Source organism: Lissotriton vulgaris, chromosome 5 (assembly GCF_964263255.1).
Source record: "Lissotriton vulgaris chromosome 5, aLisVul1.2, whole genome shotgun sequence".
NCBI classification, from domain to species: domain Eukaryota; kingdom Metazoa; phylum Chordata; class Amphibia; order Caudata; family Salamandridae; genus Lissotriton; species Lissotriton vulgaris.
The window spans coordinates 318,073,747-318,092,504 of NC_141693.1; the positions used below are offsets into that span (position 1 = coordinate 318,073,747).

General features: G+C 45.2%; 1 protein-coding gene across 1 annotated transcript in view; it reads right to left on the reverse strand.

Annotated features, from left to right (window-relative positions):
- Positions 1–3,693: 3,693 nt before the first annotated feature.
- The window catches only part of TTC34 (tetratricopeptide repeat domain 34), a 554,282-nt gene continuing 539,217 nt past the window's right edge, over positions 3,694–18,758 (reverse strand). Inside the window, exon 8 of the mRNA XM_086920058.1 lies at positions 3,694–4,725. Coding sequence (XP_086776184.1) covers positions 4,204–4,725 — 522 coding nt within the window. The 3' untranslated portion in view covers positions 3,694–4,203. The remainder of the gene's footprint in view (positions 4,726–18,758) is intronic.

An 18,758-nucleotide genomic window follows, 5' to 3' on the forward strand; every position in this document is an offset into this window, starting at 1 on the left:
ATGAAAGTCTCCTCCGTTCCAGATATCCAACACTTTAAAAACAGCCTGAACCTCATTCAGAACTGGGTGTCCGGTGCCTTACCCGAGGCGCATTGCCACCAAAACATAACCCCATTTATTTAGCAAGAAAAAAATAAAAACATGGTTCAACTGCATAAACCATGACCGCTATGAACCCCAAATGTTACTGAATGCCAGGTCACTTGATTCACCCTGAACACCAACCTCATCATTTACTTCTTCCCTCACACCATTTACTTCTTCCAACCATGTGCGGGTTTTCCTTAAAAAACATAAATGGACCTTTCACAGCAGGCTGGTGCCTTCCAACTGGACCTATACAGGTTTTTAATTTCACTCGTGAAGTTCATATTTGTGAATTTCATGTTATGTTCATGAAATTCTGTGAATTTAGTGGCCACAGAATTAAAGGCATTTTTGTTCAGTGGGAGACTAATATGAGCAGAAAATGTTCCACCGGAGGTCCCTTGACATCCCAATAGCTCCATCTCCCCCTCTTCCCCCACCGCACATTTTGTTTCAGGAAGTGACATTTCCGGCTAAGAAAACATCGAACATGCAGTGTTCCTTCATCTCTCAAAACCCTGATTTTACCGGTAACGTCGGTTTCATTCAGAATTAAGAGTTTACTTATGATGGGGCCATTAACTGTTGACAAGTTGTTTACTCATTGCCTTTCATGGGGTCTTATCCAGGGATAAACTCCTACGAGTTCAGTGGTAGTATGTGTTGAGCAAATTATCATGACAGCTTATTTTGACTGTACATTCCACTGGATTATTTTCTAGTTTTGCGCTCTCCATAACGTTGAGCTTTATTGACAACAATTCAAAATTAAAGGGCCTACTGCATGTCAGCCAGAGGCATTTCCCTGGGGAATACTGCCCTAGTTGATTGCCAGAGCTAGAATTACTTCACATGAACATACTAGATGTAGAGGCTGATGTTTACTCTGTAATAATGCACCTATCAAAACACCCAGAGCTATGATACAGAGTCTCTGGCCTGCCACTACCGGAACCCTGCACCCCCCCCCCCCTCCCACAGCACCTGTGAGAATGCGTCACTTCCTCAGCAGCCATGGAGACTGCCCTGCACCGAAACTACCCTGGTAAAACTAATAATCCTGTTTGGGCTGATGAGGCTTGTGAATAACTACATTCGTATTTCCAGGCCCCTCAGAAAGGGGACCGAAATGTATTTGCACGGAGTCTCGAAAAAGACCAAAATGCCAGCTATGTCCTCGGATTGTTTCAAAAGAAGGATTCAGAGCGCCCTTTCAGTATTTTGTTCAGAACTTCCAGCTGGAATTCAGGATTGCCAAAGATTCAAAAGAACCAATACTATATACTAATGTAATCGAGTTTTACATTTGAGTGTCGGAAATGTGGTTGAGTGCATTGTACGTTTGAATGTGAACTGCAGATGTTTCCTTTCAGCACCGTGGACAGCATCTTTGCTTCCTCGAATGCAGGGGAGGCCTTAGCAAACATGCACGTATATGAAGCTAAAATACTGGCCGCACAAAAAAGGGTTGTGTTTGTAAGTAACTGCAGCAGCACCAGTATGACGTAATTGTTTACATACAAATCTACTAATAACGGGGTTATCGGCAAAACACACAGTTTACAAAACAAACAAAATTTCGCAGTGATGAATTTATTCTGTCATTTGTTTTCAACGAAAACCATAACATTGAAGATAGGAACTATATGTATTTTTCATTATTTTTTGTAACATTGCAAGCCACCATCTGCGTGATTACATATTGAACAGTCAGCCTAGAGACATGACCATCCATTCTTGAGATTCCACTTACATCAAATAAAGGTATTTATTTATCGAAACAGAAACCGGCATACATAATATAAAGGGTTAAACATAATGAATATGTTGGAATCTTGTTTAGCACGTTTTGCAATATTAATAAATATAACACCATTCACCTGAGCACCGAAAGAGACATTTTAGAAAGTCAGTGCGTGCATGATGAGCAGCCAGAATATCGAGTTGTAAACATCATCTTAGAAAACGATCGACAATCACTTTATCATGACTGCAAGTATGTATAACTACAGATTTACTAGTTGTAGGTCGACTTTTCTGTCCCTCCATGATATATTTATTTTGGATGTATGACGTTACAATGCATACTTTTACAACGCCTACCTTTGCAAGGCAATTTTTACACCGCAACATCCATTACAACGCATACCATTACATCGCATGCCGTTACAACAAATTCTTTGAAACTACCTTTACAACGTATTCCACTACAGCGCATACTCCATTTACAACGCATACCATTACAACGCATAACATTACATTGCATGTAAGGTAAGTATTGGATAGTGTAGGGGTAAAAATTACTATTCTAACTCCAGGGGGTGCAACAGTAGGGTAAGTGTTGGATAGTGTAGGGGTAAAAATTACTATTCTAACTCCAGGTGGTGCAACAGTAGGGTAAGTGTTGGATAGTGTAAGGGTACTATGTGTTGTAATGCTATGCGTTGTAATGGTATGCGTTGTAATGACTGCATTGTAATGGCATGCGTTGTAGTGGTGTGCGTTGTAGTGTCATGCGTTGTAATGGTTGCGTTGTAAATGCATGCGTTGTAATGGATGTTGCGTTGTAAAAGTTTTGTTGTAATGGTAGTGCGGTGTAAAAGTTGAGTTGTAAAGGTTGTTTCCCATGTATTTTCGAGGTACGCAGATGCTGAGTTACGAATAGTAAATCTATTCTTGCACCCTCCCCACCCCCCCACACACACACACACACACGTATGTATAACTTGATGACATGGTAGGGTCGATATTGTCGAGTCAATTTTATTGAAGGACAATATTTATATATTCGATAATCTGATATACAACCACATGCACATCTCCTACTTAAGAAAAATATGAGGTATCTTGCCACCAGTGTATATGAAAGACTTCAACAATATTTTTAAAAATTAACATTTGAGGGAAGGGTTCTTCAATTGTCATATAGGGGTGAGCTTATCAACATACTGAATAGTATAAACCTCTGAACTTTTCTTGATATCAATACTGACTATGAGTGTGAAAAGTATAGATATATCGACTTTCACTGAAGGTTATCGATTTAGAATTTAGCCACTCTAAAAGCCTACCACATTTTGGCATTCCTGGCTTCCACGATCCCAGCTGTTAAAATTGGCTAAAAATTGCATAATAGTGCAAGTTATCACCAGTCCTTAACAATGCATTTAATCGATGTCTAATACTGTAATGACATGTATTTTTCGATTCGCGTTTCAGCAAATGGTAGGGCTTCAACAGTGTTTGGCCCTCATTATAAGTTGGCTTGTTTTAAGTGAAGAGATATCGGGAGCCCAGATTCTCCAATTCTGGCCAGTATCTGTGCACTTAAATCAGGCCATTATGGCCCAGATCTACAAAGGTTTAGCGTCAGGTTTGCGTTACTATTTTAGTGCAGACCCAATGAACAATTTTGGGGAATTTACAAACTAACGCAAATTGTTTTTTTGCGTTGATTTTTAAGAAACACGAAGGGCTGCTTTGCAATACTCTGCATTGATGGAGACTTCAAGGGGTGATGCATGGGCGTTCCTGTGTTACCGCCCAGGATTTTGATGCAAATCCTAATGCTTTCATTTTTCCATATTTACCTGACTTTGGAATCTGCATGTTTTTACTGATTGTGGGACTATTCAACAGATATTTACCACCGGCTGAGGGTGGGTGATAAACATCAGTAGGGTTGCATTTGCAGGTGAGGGGCTACTCAGGGCATGTAGGGCAAGAGCAGGCTGTAGCTTTACTCAGGTTGTGTTGCTGGAGAGGGTAGGCAGTGGATGGGATTTCCCTGTTATTGCAAACCCTGCCTCTATTCACCTGAGGATCTGGCCCTGCAGTATTAAAACTGGGGCAGTGTTTTAGGACCAGGTAATTTGGCGTATGGATATACCGGATTACTCCTAGATGCTCTAAGCAGTATACACCTAAGAGTAACCCCAGGCAACTCATAATGAGTGCTTATGTCAAATGTCATCTAATTGTCTGCTGAAATACATTTATTAACCTCTATCTGCAGGGTCATGAAGTCCATTCTTCTTTAGCATTTGTTACAGTAGAATAATTTTGGTAGCTAGGTTGTGGCATCAGTCAAACCAACTGAAAGGAAAACAAACGCCATTAGTGGACACTACACCCAGAAGCTTCCCTCTTAATTTTGACTTTTAGCTTCTTAAGCTCATTGCTGTGTTCATCAATGACCAGGCCATAATTGGTGATTTTCCAAGCATCCTCGTATAGTTGCTGTTCAAAATTACTTTGTGCCACGTGATGGAAGATTTGCGCCATCTTCGTCCTACCAGGGCGATGAGAGATGTCAGCCACAGCTAGAGACTGCTGGAGCTGCAGTGCTTGGAGGTACTGCTCCACAGACTTAGCCTCTTCCGAGAGGAGCAGAAGCACATGGCCTTTGGAGCAATAGTCTTCTACTCGAGTTTTGAGGTCATTAGAACCATGCCTCTGAATGGTTTTGTCCAAATCCTTCAGAGCACTGCCATATTCTTTCAGGTGGCACATACATGAGGCTCTCATCCGCAGATATCGTGGATTATTATTGCTTGCAATGACCGCCAAGGAGCAGTGATCTAACGCTTGCTCGTGTAGATCATCCTTCATCAAAGCCGTTCCTTCTTGGGCAGCAGTCTGTGAAAAGGGAAGAAAGACTTATGCTTTAGTAAATGATTTGTATACAATATGAAATGTGAGGACCATTGCCTCATGGAGAGTTTACAAGAGTATGCAGAACAGCATAAGAATTTATTTTGCATCCACATTACATCCAAAGCAAACTTAAACATTTTCTCTTAAAACACTTTAAAAGTTTGCATTTATTCTGATTATGATCACTCTGAAACTGCACACCCTTATCCATGCTTGGTCATTCTTTGCACACTATTGGCCACACTCTGTACTTCCTTGGCTATGCTTCACACCTCTTTCACCTGCACACCTATGTTCCCATACGGTCTACTCGCTGTAAGATTGGCCATCAAACTAAAGGAGCCTCTTTCTGTGTCTCGCGCATTGAGCATTCTTCGTCTTTAGTGATACCTTTCTGACTCTCTTCAGCCAGTCAAGGTGACATCCGAGATGAGTTTTAAATCTTGATTAGATTTGATTTGATTTATCCATTTCTAAAGCGCACGAATGCCCGGAGGCGTCTTGGCGCTATGATTTGTCCATTATCCTGAGCAGGTCTATGGTTAGCACAACTTATACACTGAATAGCCATGTTTTAATTTTCTTTCTGAATATTTCCAATGTTGGGCTGTTTTTTATATCCAGTGGTAGTAGATTCCAGGACCGTGCTGCGTTAACTAGGAAACTTCTTCCTCCCCAGTTTGATCGTTTAAACTTGGGTATCGCTATCAGATTTTGTTGTCCAGATCTGAGTAGCCTCGAAGGTTCGTAGTGTTTTAAGTGCATTTTCAGGAAGTGTGGTCCTTTACCCTGCAATGCCTTGTATGTCAGGCATAATGACTTAAACTTGACTCTTTTAGCCACTGGAAGCCAATGTAGTGACTCCAGTTTATGGCTAATGGGCTGGAACTTCGGAATTTCCAGTATTAGTCGGGCTGCAGCATTCTGTAGCCGCTGCATTTTTTCCGTGATTTTAACTCTGGCTCCCGCATATAGTGCATTTCCGTAGTCCAGTCGCGACAGTGCAAGAGCAGTCACCACCGTTTTACGAGTATCTTGGGGCAGATACGGAAGTATCTTTCTTATCATTTTTAAAATCAGCCAGAAAGACGAAGCTAGCTTATTTACTTGTGCTTCGTATGCTAATTTTGTGTCGACCATGAATCCTAAATTTTTAACCTTCTCCGAGGGTTCTGGTCTGATTCCCAGTTCAGGAGACCACCAGTCTGGGGACCAGATGTCTGCATTACCTCCCAGAATCATTACCTCACTCTTCTCTCCGTTTAGTTTGAGGCAATTTTGTTGCATCCACTGACTGACTTTTAGCATGCATATTTGGAATTTTTTGGCTGTTACCTTATTGTCTTTGCCTATGGATATGACGATCTGTGTATCGTCTGCGTAGGAAATTGGCGTAAAGCCATTTTCTCGTATTACTTCGGCAAGGGGGGCCACATATAAGTTAAAAAGTGTTGGGCTTAATAAAGAGCCCTGTGGGACACCGCATGGTACCGTGAAGGAGTCTGATTTTGCTTCTCCTAGTTCCACTGAGAATTTTCTGTCCTTTAGGTAAGATGCGATGAGATTGCATGCATGATCGCTTGCTCTGGCTTCTTTAATGCGTTTTATTAGTATCTCATGGCTGACCGTGTCGAAGGCCGCCGAGAGATCTAATAGCACCAAGGCGGCCTTTTCTCCATTATCTAATATTCTTCTGAGTTCTTCAGTTGCCGTAAGGAGGGCTGTCTCTGTTCCGTGCCCCTCGCGGAAGCCGAATTGGGAATAGTCCAGCCACTTGTTTTCCAGAAGGTACTGTGAGAACTGTTTATTTAACAGTTTCTCCAGTATTTTAGCAGCGAAAGGAATCCTAGCTATAGGTCTGTAATTGCTAGGGACTTCACTGTCCAGATTAAGTTTTTTCAGAAGTGGCCTGATCGATATATTTTTCCAGTCATTTGGAAATGTACTGGTGTTCAGGATTACCTCAAACAATTTTTGCAGTGCTGGTCCTATTTGTTCTGAAATTTTTTGCATTACCTTCGGTGGACAAGGGTCTAAGGGGCTGCCCGAGTTAGTTGTCATTATTTCTTTACTAATTTGTTCCACTGTAGGTAGAGACCAGTGAAAGGAGGGTGTACCGCTGGATTGGTTATTTAATTTTGTATTATTGGTGTGGCTTTCAGTTATATGGTCTATCTGATTGTTTTTGAATAGTTCATAAACTGAAGACACTTTATTTACAAAAAAATGACCCAGGGTGTTGCAGAAATCGGATGATATGTTTTCGGGATTATTATTTTCGATTTTGGCAAGTTTCTTAACTACTGCAAACAGCTATTTACTCGAGTTCTTGGATTCGTTTATTTTATGTACAAAGAATTTGCTTTTTTCTGCGATTATCATACTTTTGTAAGTGGCCAATTCTTTTTTGTAATCTGTCTTTAATTTGGAGTCATATTGTATTCTCCACTTCTTTTCTTAAGCTACAAATTGCAGCTTTCAGGAAAGATTTGTCCATACAAACATCAGAGCTGTCGAGTTGTCTTCTTTGTTGATAAACAATGAGTTATATCACTGTGATGTGCTGAAAACATCACTATTCATGCAGCCAGGGCCGTCTCTACCATTAGGCAAAACTAGGCGGCCGTCTATGGCGGCAAAAGGCAGAGGGCAGCAAAAAACATGAGTTTGGCCCAAGACTACAGAGGCTCTGGGGTCACAGAGACATTTCTGACTTCCGCCGTGACTGCTTGTGTGATCTTTGTCCAAGAGAGTGTAAAACAAAGCAGCACCTTCTTTGAATGGCTCAAATGAGGGACTGAATTGGGGGCCAGTGACGTTCGTGCCAGAATGAGACACAGCAGCAGACCCCAGGTCATGGGGTTCACGGGTGAGACGCCCCCACCGTGCTCCGATGAGACATTTGGTGATTTATCACCTCACCTGGAGGAAGAGATGGGCATGAATGGGGGCCCCTGGGTCAGGGGAGTGGAGGGGCGGAGAAGCCTGTCACCGCATGCGTCTCCCCAGTGCCCAGAGGGGCCAAGATGTTCCCTGAAGGGTGGGCTCTGCCCAGGTCTCTCTTACAGCCGGTACAAGGCCGGCACAGCGCCTTGGCCTGTGTGCGCTGCTGTCCAACAGCTATAAAATATTGGCGCCTAAAAGGGCCTGTGCATGGAGCCTGCGCGCAGGGGGAGTGGGGTGATGTTCATTGGCAAAAGGGGTATTCAAATCTGCCGTATTGGACCAGCTGACATTTAATAAGAGACCGAGAGGCCAGCTGCCTTTTCCTGCACTCCTATCATGCAGTTCAGGCACTCAGTAAGCGGCAAACTTTGTCATTGTCATGATACTGATATAATATTTGCAACGGATGCTTAATTTAGGCAACCACCTCATAACTGTGCCAATCCCCCCCCCCCCCCCCCCCCCCTCGCTCCCTCTCCACCGCTTCACTCTTCACTCCACTCTCTCTTCGCCTCTGAGGGCACTAATGCCATCTAATCATCTCTCCTTCGCAAGACAAGATACCCCGGCACCACAGACAACTTCCGTCTGCTGGTTTATTCTTCTCAGCCTCACAGCAACGCTCGAGCCAGCAAGATAGATCTCACTTTCACTGACTGAGCTCCTCTTCGTGCACTCATCCTAACCTGCCCTCAGTCCCATCATTTTCTCAGTGCCCCCAGGCCCCACAATGAGCCAGAGTTTAACTCACATAATCAGAAATGGATTATTCTGGCTTCTCTTTAAAGTTCAAATCCTTCACCATTACTACCCCCCTCGTTAGAATCTTTTCTTCTCTTCTGCGGAGTCTTCAGTTCTCCCCTTTTGACTTACACAACCTTTGTCAGCCTCCCTTGTGTCTCTACAATCTCTGATCCTCCTGAGATGTGAACACTACATAGCAGCAATGCAGAGTTTCACTCTATCATCCACTCCGACAAAGCCTTACCTTCAAACACAGATAGTCCCCTCCCTACTTAATAAAGCAAGCATTGGCAAAGCCAATGGGTGTGCCTTTCATTTTGAAACCTGACTAATGTATTTTTAAAATGCCTATAGTAGTGCAATACATAGAAAAAACGATTGATTTCGATATACAATGCATTTAGGAGAAAAAAAAATAATGTGCCATGATTCAGAGATGTGAAATAGTCCCTTATGCATTGCCAAGCAAACATGACATAGGAGTTGAAAAGATACAGCCAATTGCATGAGTTGAGAGAAAGACTTCTCTGACTGAAGCTTTCTGTATGGGTATTTTAAAGAATGACTATCAATGGTTGTAGAGACAGCTGTGTTGACAAGCAGAACTGAACACGGATTTGCATTTTGGATTTTATTGTCGCCTACCTATTTTCTCCAAAGTTAGTGGTCGGATTTTAAAAGTCTGATCCTATCTCTCATCGAATAACATTTGTCGCCCTCTAGTTGCATTTGCCATGAACGTATGCTACAGAAGGGGTGTGCACGCACACCTCCCGTCCCCTCACCACATCCCACTACGGCCATCTGTCCCCATGTCCTGCCTCCTTGGCCTGTGCTCTGGGCTTCATTTCTACCCCATACCTTTCCTGAGTGCCCCCTGACTGTTACCCCATCAGTTCGCCCCTTACTTATTTACCTGTTTCTTTTAGTTTTCCTACTGCCCACCTTTTCCAATCACAAAGACACCCACAGTGCCCGTAGCATAACTCCCAGCCCCCATACACACATCCTTAGTAATCAGATACCAAAAACTTGCTTAAAGTGACATGTTTTAACAACAACAAGAATGTTTACCTTTGTCACATTACGAAGCAGAAATGCTTACTTTGGTCACCGAGGAAACCTTTGCACATTCTTACAGAAGGAATATTGTGCCCTTTGTTCTTTAACTCTCTTTAGTAACAGAATTCCAGTTCAGTACAGGTCTCCTGCTACATTAAAACCTGAGTTACCTCCCACATTAATACATGAAGTTCTGTAATATAATAATTACATTCTTTATCATTTGTAAAATACCACCAATCCTTTTGAGTCAGTGAACTTTAACTGTAACCTTTTATGTAGGAGCCTCGTGTATGTTTTAGACAGAGACAGGTTTTTCTTCCTACTGTTGTTGTTTCAGATAGGCTAGAGTTGTCAAAAAGCACAGCGCCCGTCACGTGGAGTGTGCTCTGTGTGATCTGGGCCCAGTCGGTGGGCAGAGGAGGAGGGAGGGAGATGGGCGTGTTAAAGCACGCAAGCGGAATGTGGCTTTGGATGTTGTAGGTACACACGCTCTTTGCCACCTAAGCTGACGACTGCAAAAAGAACAGAAGTTGGATGGAATGCTGAGCCAATCAAACATTACCCCAGTCAGTCACAGATCTGGGTAAAATCTATGTTTTTTTTGCATGCCACGCCATTCCACTTTAGACACAGCCACATGCAAATCAGTTTTGACCCTGTGCATCATGTGAACAGTCCAGCCCAAACTCTCCGACCAGGTCCTCCCTGGACCAGAAACAAGCTTCCTAGGACCTGTTTCAGGGTATCACCCATCATTAGCCAGGCTAACTTGAATTTGGTGGCGTAGCGAGCATGCGGCCCACGTCTGGGCATACCCTTCCCACTTAGGGTGACAATTGAAAAAAGAACAGATGATGGATGGAATTCCGGACAATGCAAAATTCACCCCCAGTCACAGATCAGGATTCAAGCTGGCCTGGCTGACAAGGGGTGAAACCCCAAAACTGGTCCCAGGGTTCACGTTTCTGGTCCAGGGAGGACCTGGCCTGGCAGTTCGGCCTGGACTGTTCCAACAGGGGCAAGACAGATTTGCAAACGGGTGGGTCTAAACTGGGGTCGCACGGTGAGCAAAGGAACATCAAATCTAACCCAGATCTCTTAACTGGGTTGAATGTTTTAATGTATTCTGCATTCTGTCCATCATCTCGGTAGTAGGGCCTTGAAGGCAGGGACAGGTTCCTTGGAGAACAGGCACTCTCAAAACTGTAACAGGGCTTAGGCCGCACTGAGAGTTCAAATCTCAGCCCATGGGAGGCAGAGACACGGTACATTTGGAGACTCTCCTTAACACCCAACCTGTGTTCTCAGACCTCCCATCACCTAGTGGCTCTGGTCTTCTTGGAGCTCGCTTCCTCTAGCAGCCCCCTGCCCTTTGAATCATCCAGTGCCCTGGGGGAGTCTCTTGGAGCTACCACCAGCCTTCTCACTGACCCCTTCCTCTAGCTGCCCCCCAGTCCTCTTAGTTCCCATCCTCAAGCAGTCCTGGTCTTCTCGAAACTCTTTTTGTCTGTACAGCTCCTGTTCTGGCTGGTAAAGGTCCCACACTCTAGCAGCTCCAGTCCTATCATAACTCCCTACCCCCTGGCTGCCCGGGCCTTCTCCGGAACCCTCGGCATTCTTAGCTCCTGTCCCAGAGCTTCTGGTCCCTCAGATCTCCCATCCACCAGCAGCCTCGAAACCTTCAACTCTGGTCCTCTAGCAGTCCCAGCCCTCTTGGAGCCTCAGTCTCTAGCAGCCTCAGTCCGTACAGAGCTCCAGTCCCGAGCTCCCAGGCCATATTCAGCTCTGCTTCAATTTATTTTCACCCCAGAAATATGCTGTTTAAATATTTACTTTTATATTGAAAAGCCTGGACGAAAGGGGGAGAGTGTGATGGTAGTGAAAGGGAGGGGGCGCATTTTTTCAATTCTTGCCTAGGGTGGCAAAATACCTAGAAAGTCGGCCCTGCATGCAGCTGCTCAAGAATCTGCTTGTAAGATTCAGTTTTTTTTTAACAATGGTAGGTCATGATGATGATAGAGCAGGCAGGTAAGAGAGGTAACCTGTCAGAGACCTCTCAGGTGTAGTGTTCACCTCCCCGTATATGGCCTGAACAGATTCAACCATGCTCTGCACATAATGAATTCCATTCTATAAACAGTGCCACAGGCGTTCTACATGGTCAGGCAGGTTTTTCAAACCATCAGCCAGGCTAATTCGCGTTTCAATGGAAGGAGAACATAACTCCAGTTATGATATGGATACAAATAATTGAGGAAAAGAGAATGTGTTGATGAAGGTAGGGTTGTCTGGATTGCCATTCTCTGAGAGAAATTAACAATGAGGAAACATATTCTGGTCAGAGGGTACGAGGATAATCATGTTTTATGGGAGCTGACATGGTATGCAGAGGAACAGACAGATTCTACATGTGATCTTGGAACTGATATCTGCTGGCCCTCTTGAAAACTATTTGTAATGTCTGCCATGTCTGGGATTCCTCACTTACCCCCCTGGTAAGGGTGGCTGTACTCCATGCGGTGTGAATTGAGACTATGGGGCAGATTTACAAGCCCTTTACGCCACCTGTATGTCACTTTTCCCATGTTAAAAATGATGCAAAAGTGACACAAGAGGCTTGTAAATAAGCCCCTATGTGTTTAAGACATTCTGTTCCCTGAGATGACACAAAAGGTGTTGAGTACAATCACTTGGGAAGTAAAAATTGCATCATGAGAGGGTAAAGAACAAACCAAAGAAGCAAAATAAATTACCTATAGGCGAGATACTGCTGTTCCTTGTTCTAACCCCCACCTGTCCCCCTGCCTCAACTATGGGGGCCATTTTGGACAGGGTTGCTATCCTTATTTTACTCATTTTATGACTGTATTACTCAATTTTGCTTTAGTTTAATCTTTCTTTACCAGTAAATTTCTGCAGCCAGGGGGGCCTGGGACAGGAGTCGAGGGTTGCTGGACCCTGGTTCGGACTCCTTCCTTATTTCACCCATCTGTTTTTAATCATCTTAGACTCTGCATTACAATGCAAGCAAGCCACGCCTCTGGCCCCGCCCCTGCTCATGGCAGGTTATTTACTTTGATGCATAGCGCATCTGTGCAGCTGGGTGCTGCAGATTTGGAATCCTTCACTACCATTTGATTACATTGCAGGCGGGCTATGCTGCCACTCTTTGGGAGGTGCCTGGCTCCTTGCGTCAAGTATGGGGGGCATATTGAAAAGGGTTGCTACCCTTATTTTACTCATTTTATGGTTTTCTTACTCACTTTTGCTTTAGTTTAACCTTTGTTTACCATTAAACCTCTGCTCCCAAGGAAGCATGGGCAAAGAGTCGGGGTTGCTGGATCCTGGTTCGGAGTCCTTCCTTATTTCGCCCACCTGTTTTTAATCATCTTAGACTCGCCGCATTACAACGCAAGCAGGCCATGCATCTGGCCTTGCCCCCTGCTCATGGTGGGCTATTTACTTGTATGCATAGCTCTTCTGCGCCACAGGCGTGCTGAGGGCTCACCAAAGGTAAGCCCGTCTGTGCCACATCCATGCACAGACCTCACACAGCACCAGCACTCCTGCTAGTTTTGGCCCAGAAGCCCCCTCAGGATAACATACATACAGGACACACTGCTGGCCTTTAACCATCCAGGTGATTCTCTAGGTTGCACTGCTGCAACCAACCTACTTCTCAGCGTCTTCTCTTTCTACTTGCTCTGCCTGTAGGGTGTCTCCCTCTGAACTTGGGCCTGAGATATGACACCGGCACAACTTCTCTGCTAACTATTTCTTTTTCTTCAGCAGTCTCTCACCAGCCTAATACCACTGTGCCATGGGTACTTCACAACGCAAGATCGAGTGAAGTTTACAGTCCGATACTCTCCTCTATCATCCCTACTATGTGACTATGTGAAGCGGTCTCTTTTGGTGTAGAATTGTCTAATACCCAGACCTTTAAAGGCACAGTTATTTATTACCCAGGTTCTACCTTTGCCCAGGAGATTATCAGTCTCCTTGCTAAGTGACCATACAATCCTTGGCGCTTTTAATTTTCATCTTGATGCTCACTATGCTAATGACACTGCAGTCCTCCTTTGACTATGTCCTCGCTTGGTCTGGACCAACTGGTGGATAGTCCCATGCTCAGTGTGCCACTGGATTCAACCTGGCCTGGCTGAAGAGGGGTGTTACACCGAAACCGGTCCCAGGATGCTTGTTTCCGGTTCAGGGAAGACCTGGCTTGGCAGTTTGGGCTGGGCTGTTCCCATAGGGCACAGGGTCAAGACTAATTTGCATATAGCTGGGTCTGAACTGAGGTGGGGAGTGAGCTAAAGAACGATGATGGATTTAGCCCAGATCTGTGACTTGGGGTGAGTGTCTGAAAAGTTTCAATGGTCTGTCCATCATCTTTTTTTGTTTGCTTTGTTCCCCCTAAGTGGGCTGGGCATGCCCAGGCGTGGGTCCCTTGCTCACTTTGCCACTGGATCCAAGCAAGCCTAGCTGAAGAGGGGTGTTACCCCAAAACCGGTCCCAGGATGCTTGTTTCCGGTTTAGGGAAGACCTAGCTTGGCAGTTCAGGTGGGAATGTTCTCATGGGGTAACGGGTCAAGACTGATTTGCATATAGCTGGGTCTGAACTGAGGTGGCGAAGTGAGCTAAAGACAGATAATGGATTTAACCCAGATCTGTGACTGGGGGTGAGTGCCTAAAAAGTTTCAGCTCTCTGTTCATCATCTCCTTGTGTTTTCTTTGTTCGCCCTAAGTTGGCAGGGTATGCCCAGGCGTGGGTCCCTTGCTCACTTTGCCACTGGATTCAAGCTAGCCTGGCTGAAGAGGGGTGTTACCACAAAACCGGGCCCAGGAAGCTTGTTTCCAGTTTGGGGAAGATCTAGCTTTGCAATTCGGGCTGGACTGTTCTCATTGGGCACAGGGTCAAGACTAATTTGCATATAGCTAGGTCTGAACTAAGGTGGCAAGTGAGCTAAAGAACGATGATGGATTTAGCCCCGATCTGTGACTGGGGGTGAGTGTCTGAAAAGTTTCAGGGTTCTGTCCATCATCTTCTTGTGTTTGCTTTGTTTGCCCTAAATTGGCAGGGTACGCCCAGGCATGGATCCCTTGCTCACTTTGCCACTGGATTCAAGATAGCCTGGCTGAAGAGGGGGGTTACCACAAAACCGGTCCCAGGATACTTGTTACCAGTCCAGGCAAGACCTGGCTTGGCTGTTCGGGCTGGACTGTTCCCATGGGGCACAGGGTCAAGACTGGTTTTCATATAGCTGTGTCTGAATTAACTCCTGAACCAGTTACATTTGCATTGACCTCCATCATAAATGCCATGTTTTCCGAAGGGTACTTTTCCAAAGTTTGAAAGAGTGCTTCTATACTGCCCCTGCTCAAGAAACCGGATTTGGACCCTAAAGATTCTAACAAATTTAGACCTATCTGTAGGCTCCCTCTTCCTGCGAAAATCTCGAAAAGAAAAGGAATGTTGAACTTAGCTTATTTCTACAAGAAACAGAAGCACAAAGTTGGGTCTTCTGAAGTCCACAAAAGAGATTAGGATGACTCTTGATTAGGAAGGTAAAGCTGCACTGATTATGTTGGACCTCTCAGCGGTCTTTGATACGGTCCATCACTTTTTGTTGATGGACCGGCTGCAAGAGATTGGGAGTCCAGGGCACTGCCTTGAAACTATTGGAATCCTTCCTACTTAATAGAACTCAAATGGTCTCTCTGGGCGAATTTTCGGCCAAATCATTTTCACTGCTGTGTGGAGTCCCTCAAGGGTAATCCATGAGCCCGACACTTTTTAACATCTATGTTTCATCGCTGGCTCCCCTAATTGAATCCTTTGGCTTTAATCCGACGTCCTAAGCGGACGATACCCAAATTGTGGTGTCATTGATACCTAGAAAGTGGTTGGGAACTGCTTCATGGTTTCATTACTGTATGACAGCTGTGGGAAGTTGGATGACAATGTCATACATTCACCCCAGTACAGAGATCTGGGCCTAAATCCATCGTTATTTGCACTCCATACCACCCCAGTTCATTTGCAAATCAGCATTGACCCTGTGCCTCATGGGAACAGTCCAGCCCGAACTGCCATGCCATGTCTTTCCTGGGCCGGAATCAAGCATCCTAGGACCGGTTTCTGGCTATCAGCCGTCTTCAGCCAGGATAGCTTGACTCCAGTGGTGTGGAGAGCATGGGACTCACGTCTGACCATACCCATCCCACTCGGGGTGACAAATGCAAACACAACAATTGATGGACAGAATGCAGAACAATGTCATACATTCACCCCAGTACAGAGATATGGGCCTAAATCCATCGTTTTTTTGCACTCCACACCCCCCAGTGCAGACATGGCCATATGCAAATCAGCCTTGACCCTGTGCCTCATGGGAACAGTCCAGCCTGAACTGCAATGCCATGTCTTTCCTGGACCGGAATCAAGCATCCTAGGACCGGTTTCTGGCTATCAGCCGTCTTCAGCCAACATATAAATAAATAAAACAAATTTTGTTGCGTGCACTGCATCCCCAAATGCGATGCAGTGCGCACAACAACATTTCTTTTTATTTATTTATGTTTACTTACCTGTAAAGCCCGGTAATCCGTAGATTACTAACCCCCACCCTGCCTCTCCCCCTCCCCACGTCACCGCCCGGCAGGTACTCCCACTACCAACCATGGCTGCTCTAAGGTTGTCAGGCAACTACACTGGCTCCTTGCCAGACAGAGGGTCAATTTTATAGTGCTGTGTATTGTGTATAAAGCACTGCACGAGCAAAGACCATTTTTTCTGAGTAAGGGCTTTGCATGGTATACACCAAGCAGTGCCCTACGCTCAGCCTCTGCCAAACTGGTAACCCAGTTTGGCAGACCCTGGGTCCCCTAATGTCCGATATTGGCGGTAAGGGGCTCCGATGACCTGTGCCCCCATCAGCCTTCAATTTTCCGGGTCTGATATGCGCTTTCTGAGCACAAGATGGCTGAGTGCTCCTGTGCGGCGCTTGCTGTTTAATGAACGTGAGCCCAAGCCCAGCAGCAGTTCTGGGAGGCAGCAGGATGTGAGGCCACAGCACTGGAATCAGAGGAGAAGATGCCCTCGGCAGAGATCGAAAAAGTTTGAGGGTGGTGCTCGGCTCCGATTCCTGAAGCCCACATGGAACTGAACGGAGCAACCTGAGTCCAATTCAGGAGGAACAGCTGCAATACCGGTAAGCCTATGTTAAAGGGGAAGAGCAGAAGAAACTCACTGGATGATTAAACTGATGGTCTTGAGAGCAGGTGAGCCGTGAATACTGGAGATCGGGACCGCCTGACTCTAAGATTATGGCTGCCTGGGACAGAGCCCCGAGAACAGTGATCTAATATTGCCTGCTGATGAAAGGCCCAGCCCCTGCAATTCCTGATGTTGCTGCATGCCTAGCCTTAATGAAGTGTGCACAGCTTTAACAGATTGGAGAGGCTCAGGTCATTGAGATTCAGATCCTACCACATTCTGCCAGAAACAGCATTCTGCCAGAAACAGCCTGCCTTGAAAGAGAGTCAGCCTGCCAAACATCTCCCCACCTCACTGTTTGATCTCACTGGAATACAGGAACTAGTGAGGGAGGTATGGAACGCGCTGCAGCATGGTCTGAGGAACCAGCTGGACAAACGTCACGGAGCAAACACCGCTTGATGTTTGAATTACGCTCAGGGTTCCCCAGTTACAAAAGGACTGGTGTGGCAGATGGCGCAATAACGAGGCTCCCCTGGGTGGAAAGCACGAATATTGTACTTACCATGGAGATTGAGCAACATGGCCGATGCCTGGTCGAGCTGTCATATGCAGCTATAGAGGAGTTTGGCTCTGGTTCACCGCTCGGCCGGCACCTACACAGCTGGACATCGGACTTCATTTTCCTCGCCTCCCCGTTGTGTTTTCCTACCTGCATTCCCTACCCCCATTTACCACTCACCCTTTACCTCTTCACTCCCCATAAGAAGTGTGTACACGCTAATATTCTCACATTATTGTGTAATCTCATGGTTCTTCTTTTCTCCTATGTCTATACTTGTCTATGTAATTATGGAACCTGTAACTCACTGATCCTCATGTAAAATAATCTGATACCTCCGGGTCTAGCCAGCGCTATATAAAACTTTGCAAGTAAATAAATAAATACATATTGAGACCTCAGTGGAAAAGCAATGCTGCTTTGATCCTGGATAAAAAACATTGCAATTAGAGCCTGGATTGAAAACCACCACCATGGGGGTCACTGCTGTACTTGCCTCCTAATGTCACTCACATTGCAAGACACTGTCCTGGGTACTTGTGCACACAGAACTCCAGTGAAGACCTCAATGCACACGGTACTGTCCTTAAATGTTTTTCCAAAATTGTCTTTGCTGCCCTATATGCACAGAATTTTCAATTAATTTGCAATGGCTTCTGTATTGGGGGTCTGGGCAAACAGCACTCCCACTAGGGTCTAAGGGGGATATGTAAAAGGAAGTGGTGAAGAGAGATGCTCCGCCACTTCTGAAATGCAAGGCTGCACCATATTTACAAGAATGTGGTTCAGCGTTTCGTTTCCCCCTGCAATGGCGCTACGTTTGGCAACTTAGCATCAATGCAGGCGCCTTGCACCAGATTGCAAGGGTGTCTGTGTGCGGGGAGGATTGTTTATGTGTAGGAAGTTGTCCCTACTTACACATAAACAATCCTAAAAAGCCATTCTGTTACTTTTATGTGTGCTGCTTCATGCAGTACCCATGAAAATGACAAATGGCACTTTAAAAAAAAGTTTGTTTATGTACAGGAAGGGACACCTTCATACATATAAAACAAACCATGCAATTTTTATTTTTCAATGTGTGCTGCCCAAGGCAGCACACATGGAATAAGCAAAAATTAGGAGAAATAGTGCATTTCTTCTCGTTTCGCTAACTTAAGACCAGAATTTACCTAGTCTTCATTTTGGCGCTGCCTCTTATGTTCGCCACCCTTGTACATGGGGGGCAGCATCAAAATGAATTGGAATAGCAGTGGAACGCCCAACGCAACACCTACTGCCCAACCCTTTCACGCTAATCATAGCGTGAAAGGTAGCCTTATGTACATAAGGCGCAGTCCCTATCCCCACGACAACGTCGGTAAAAGTGACGTTGTGGTGCCAATAGGGGCTTGTACATATGCCACTAAGTGTCCAGCACTGCAATGATATCTTGCATGAAAAGACATGCAACTCGAATTTCTCAGCTGTAATGCT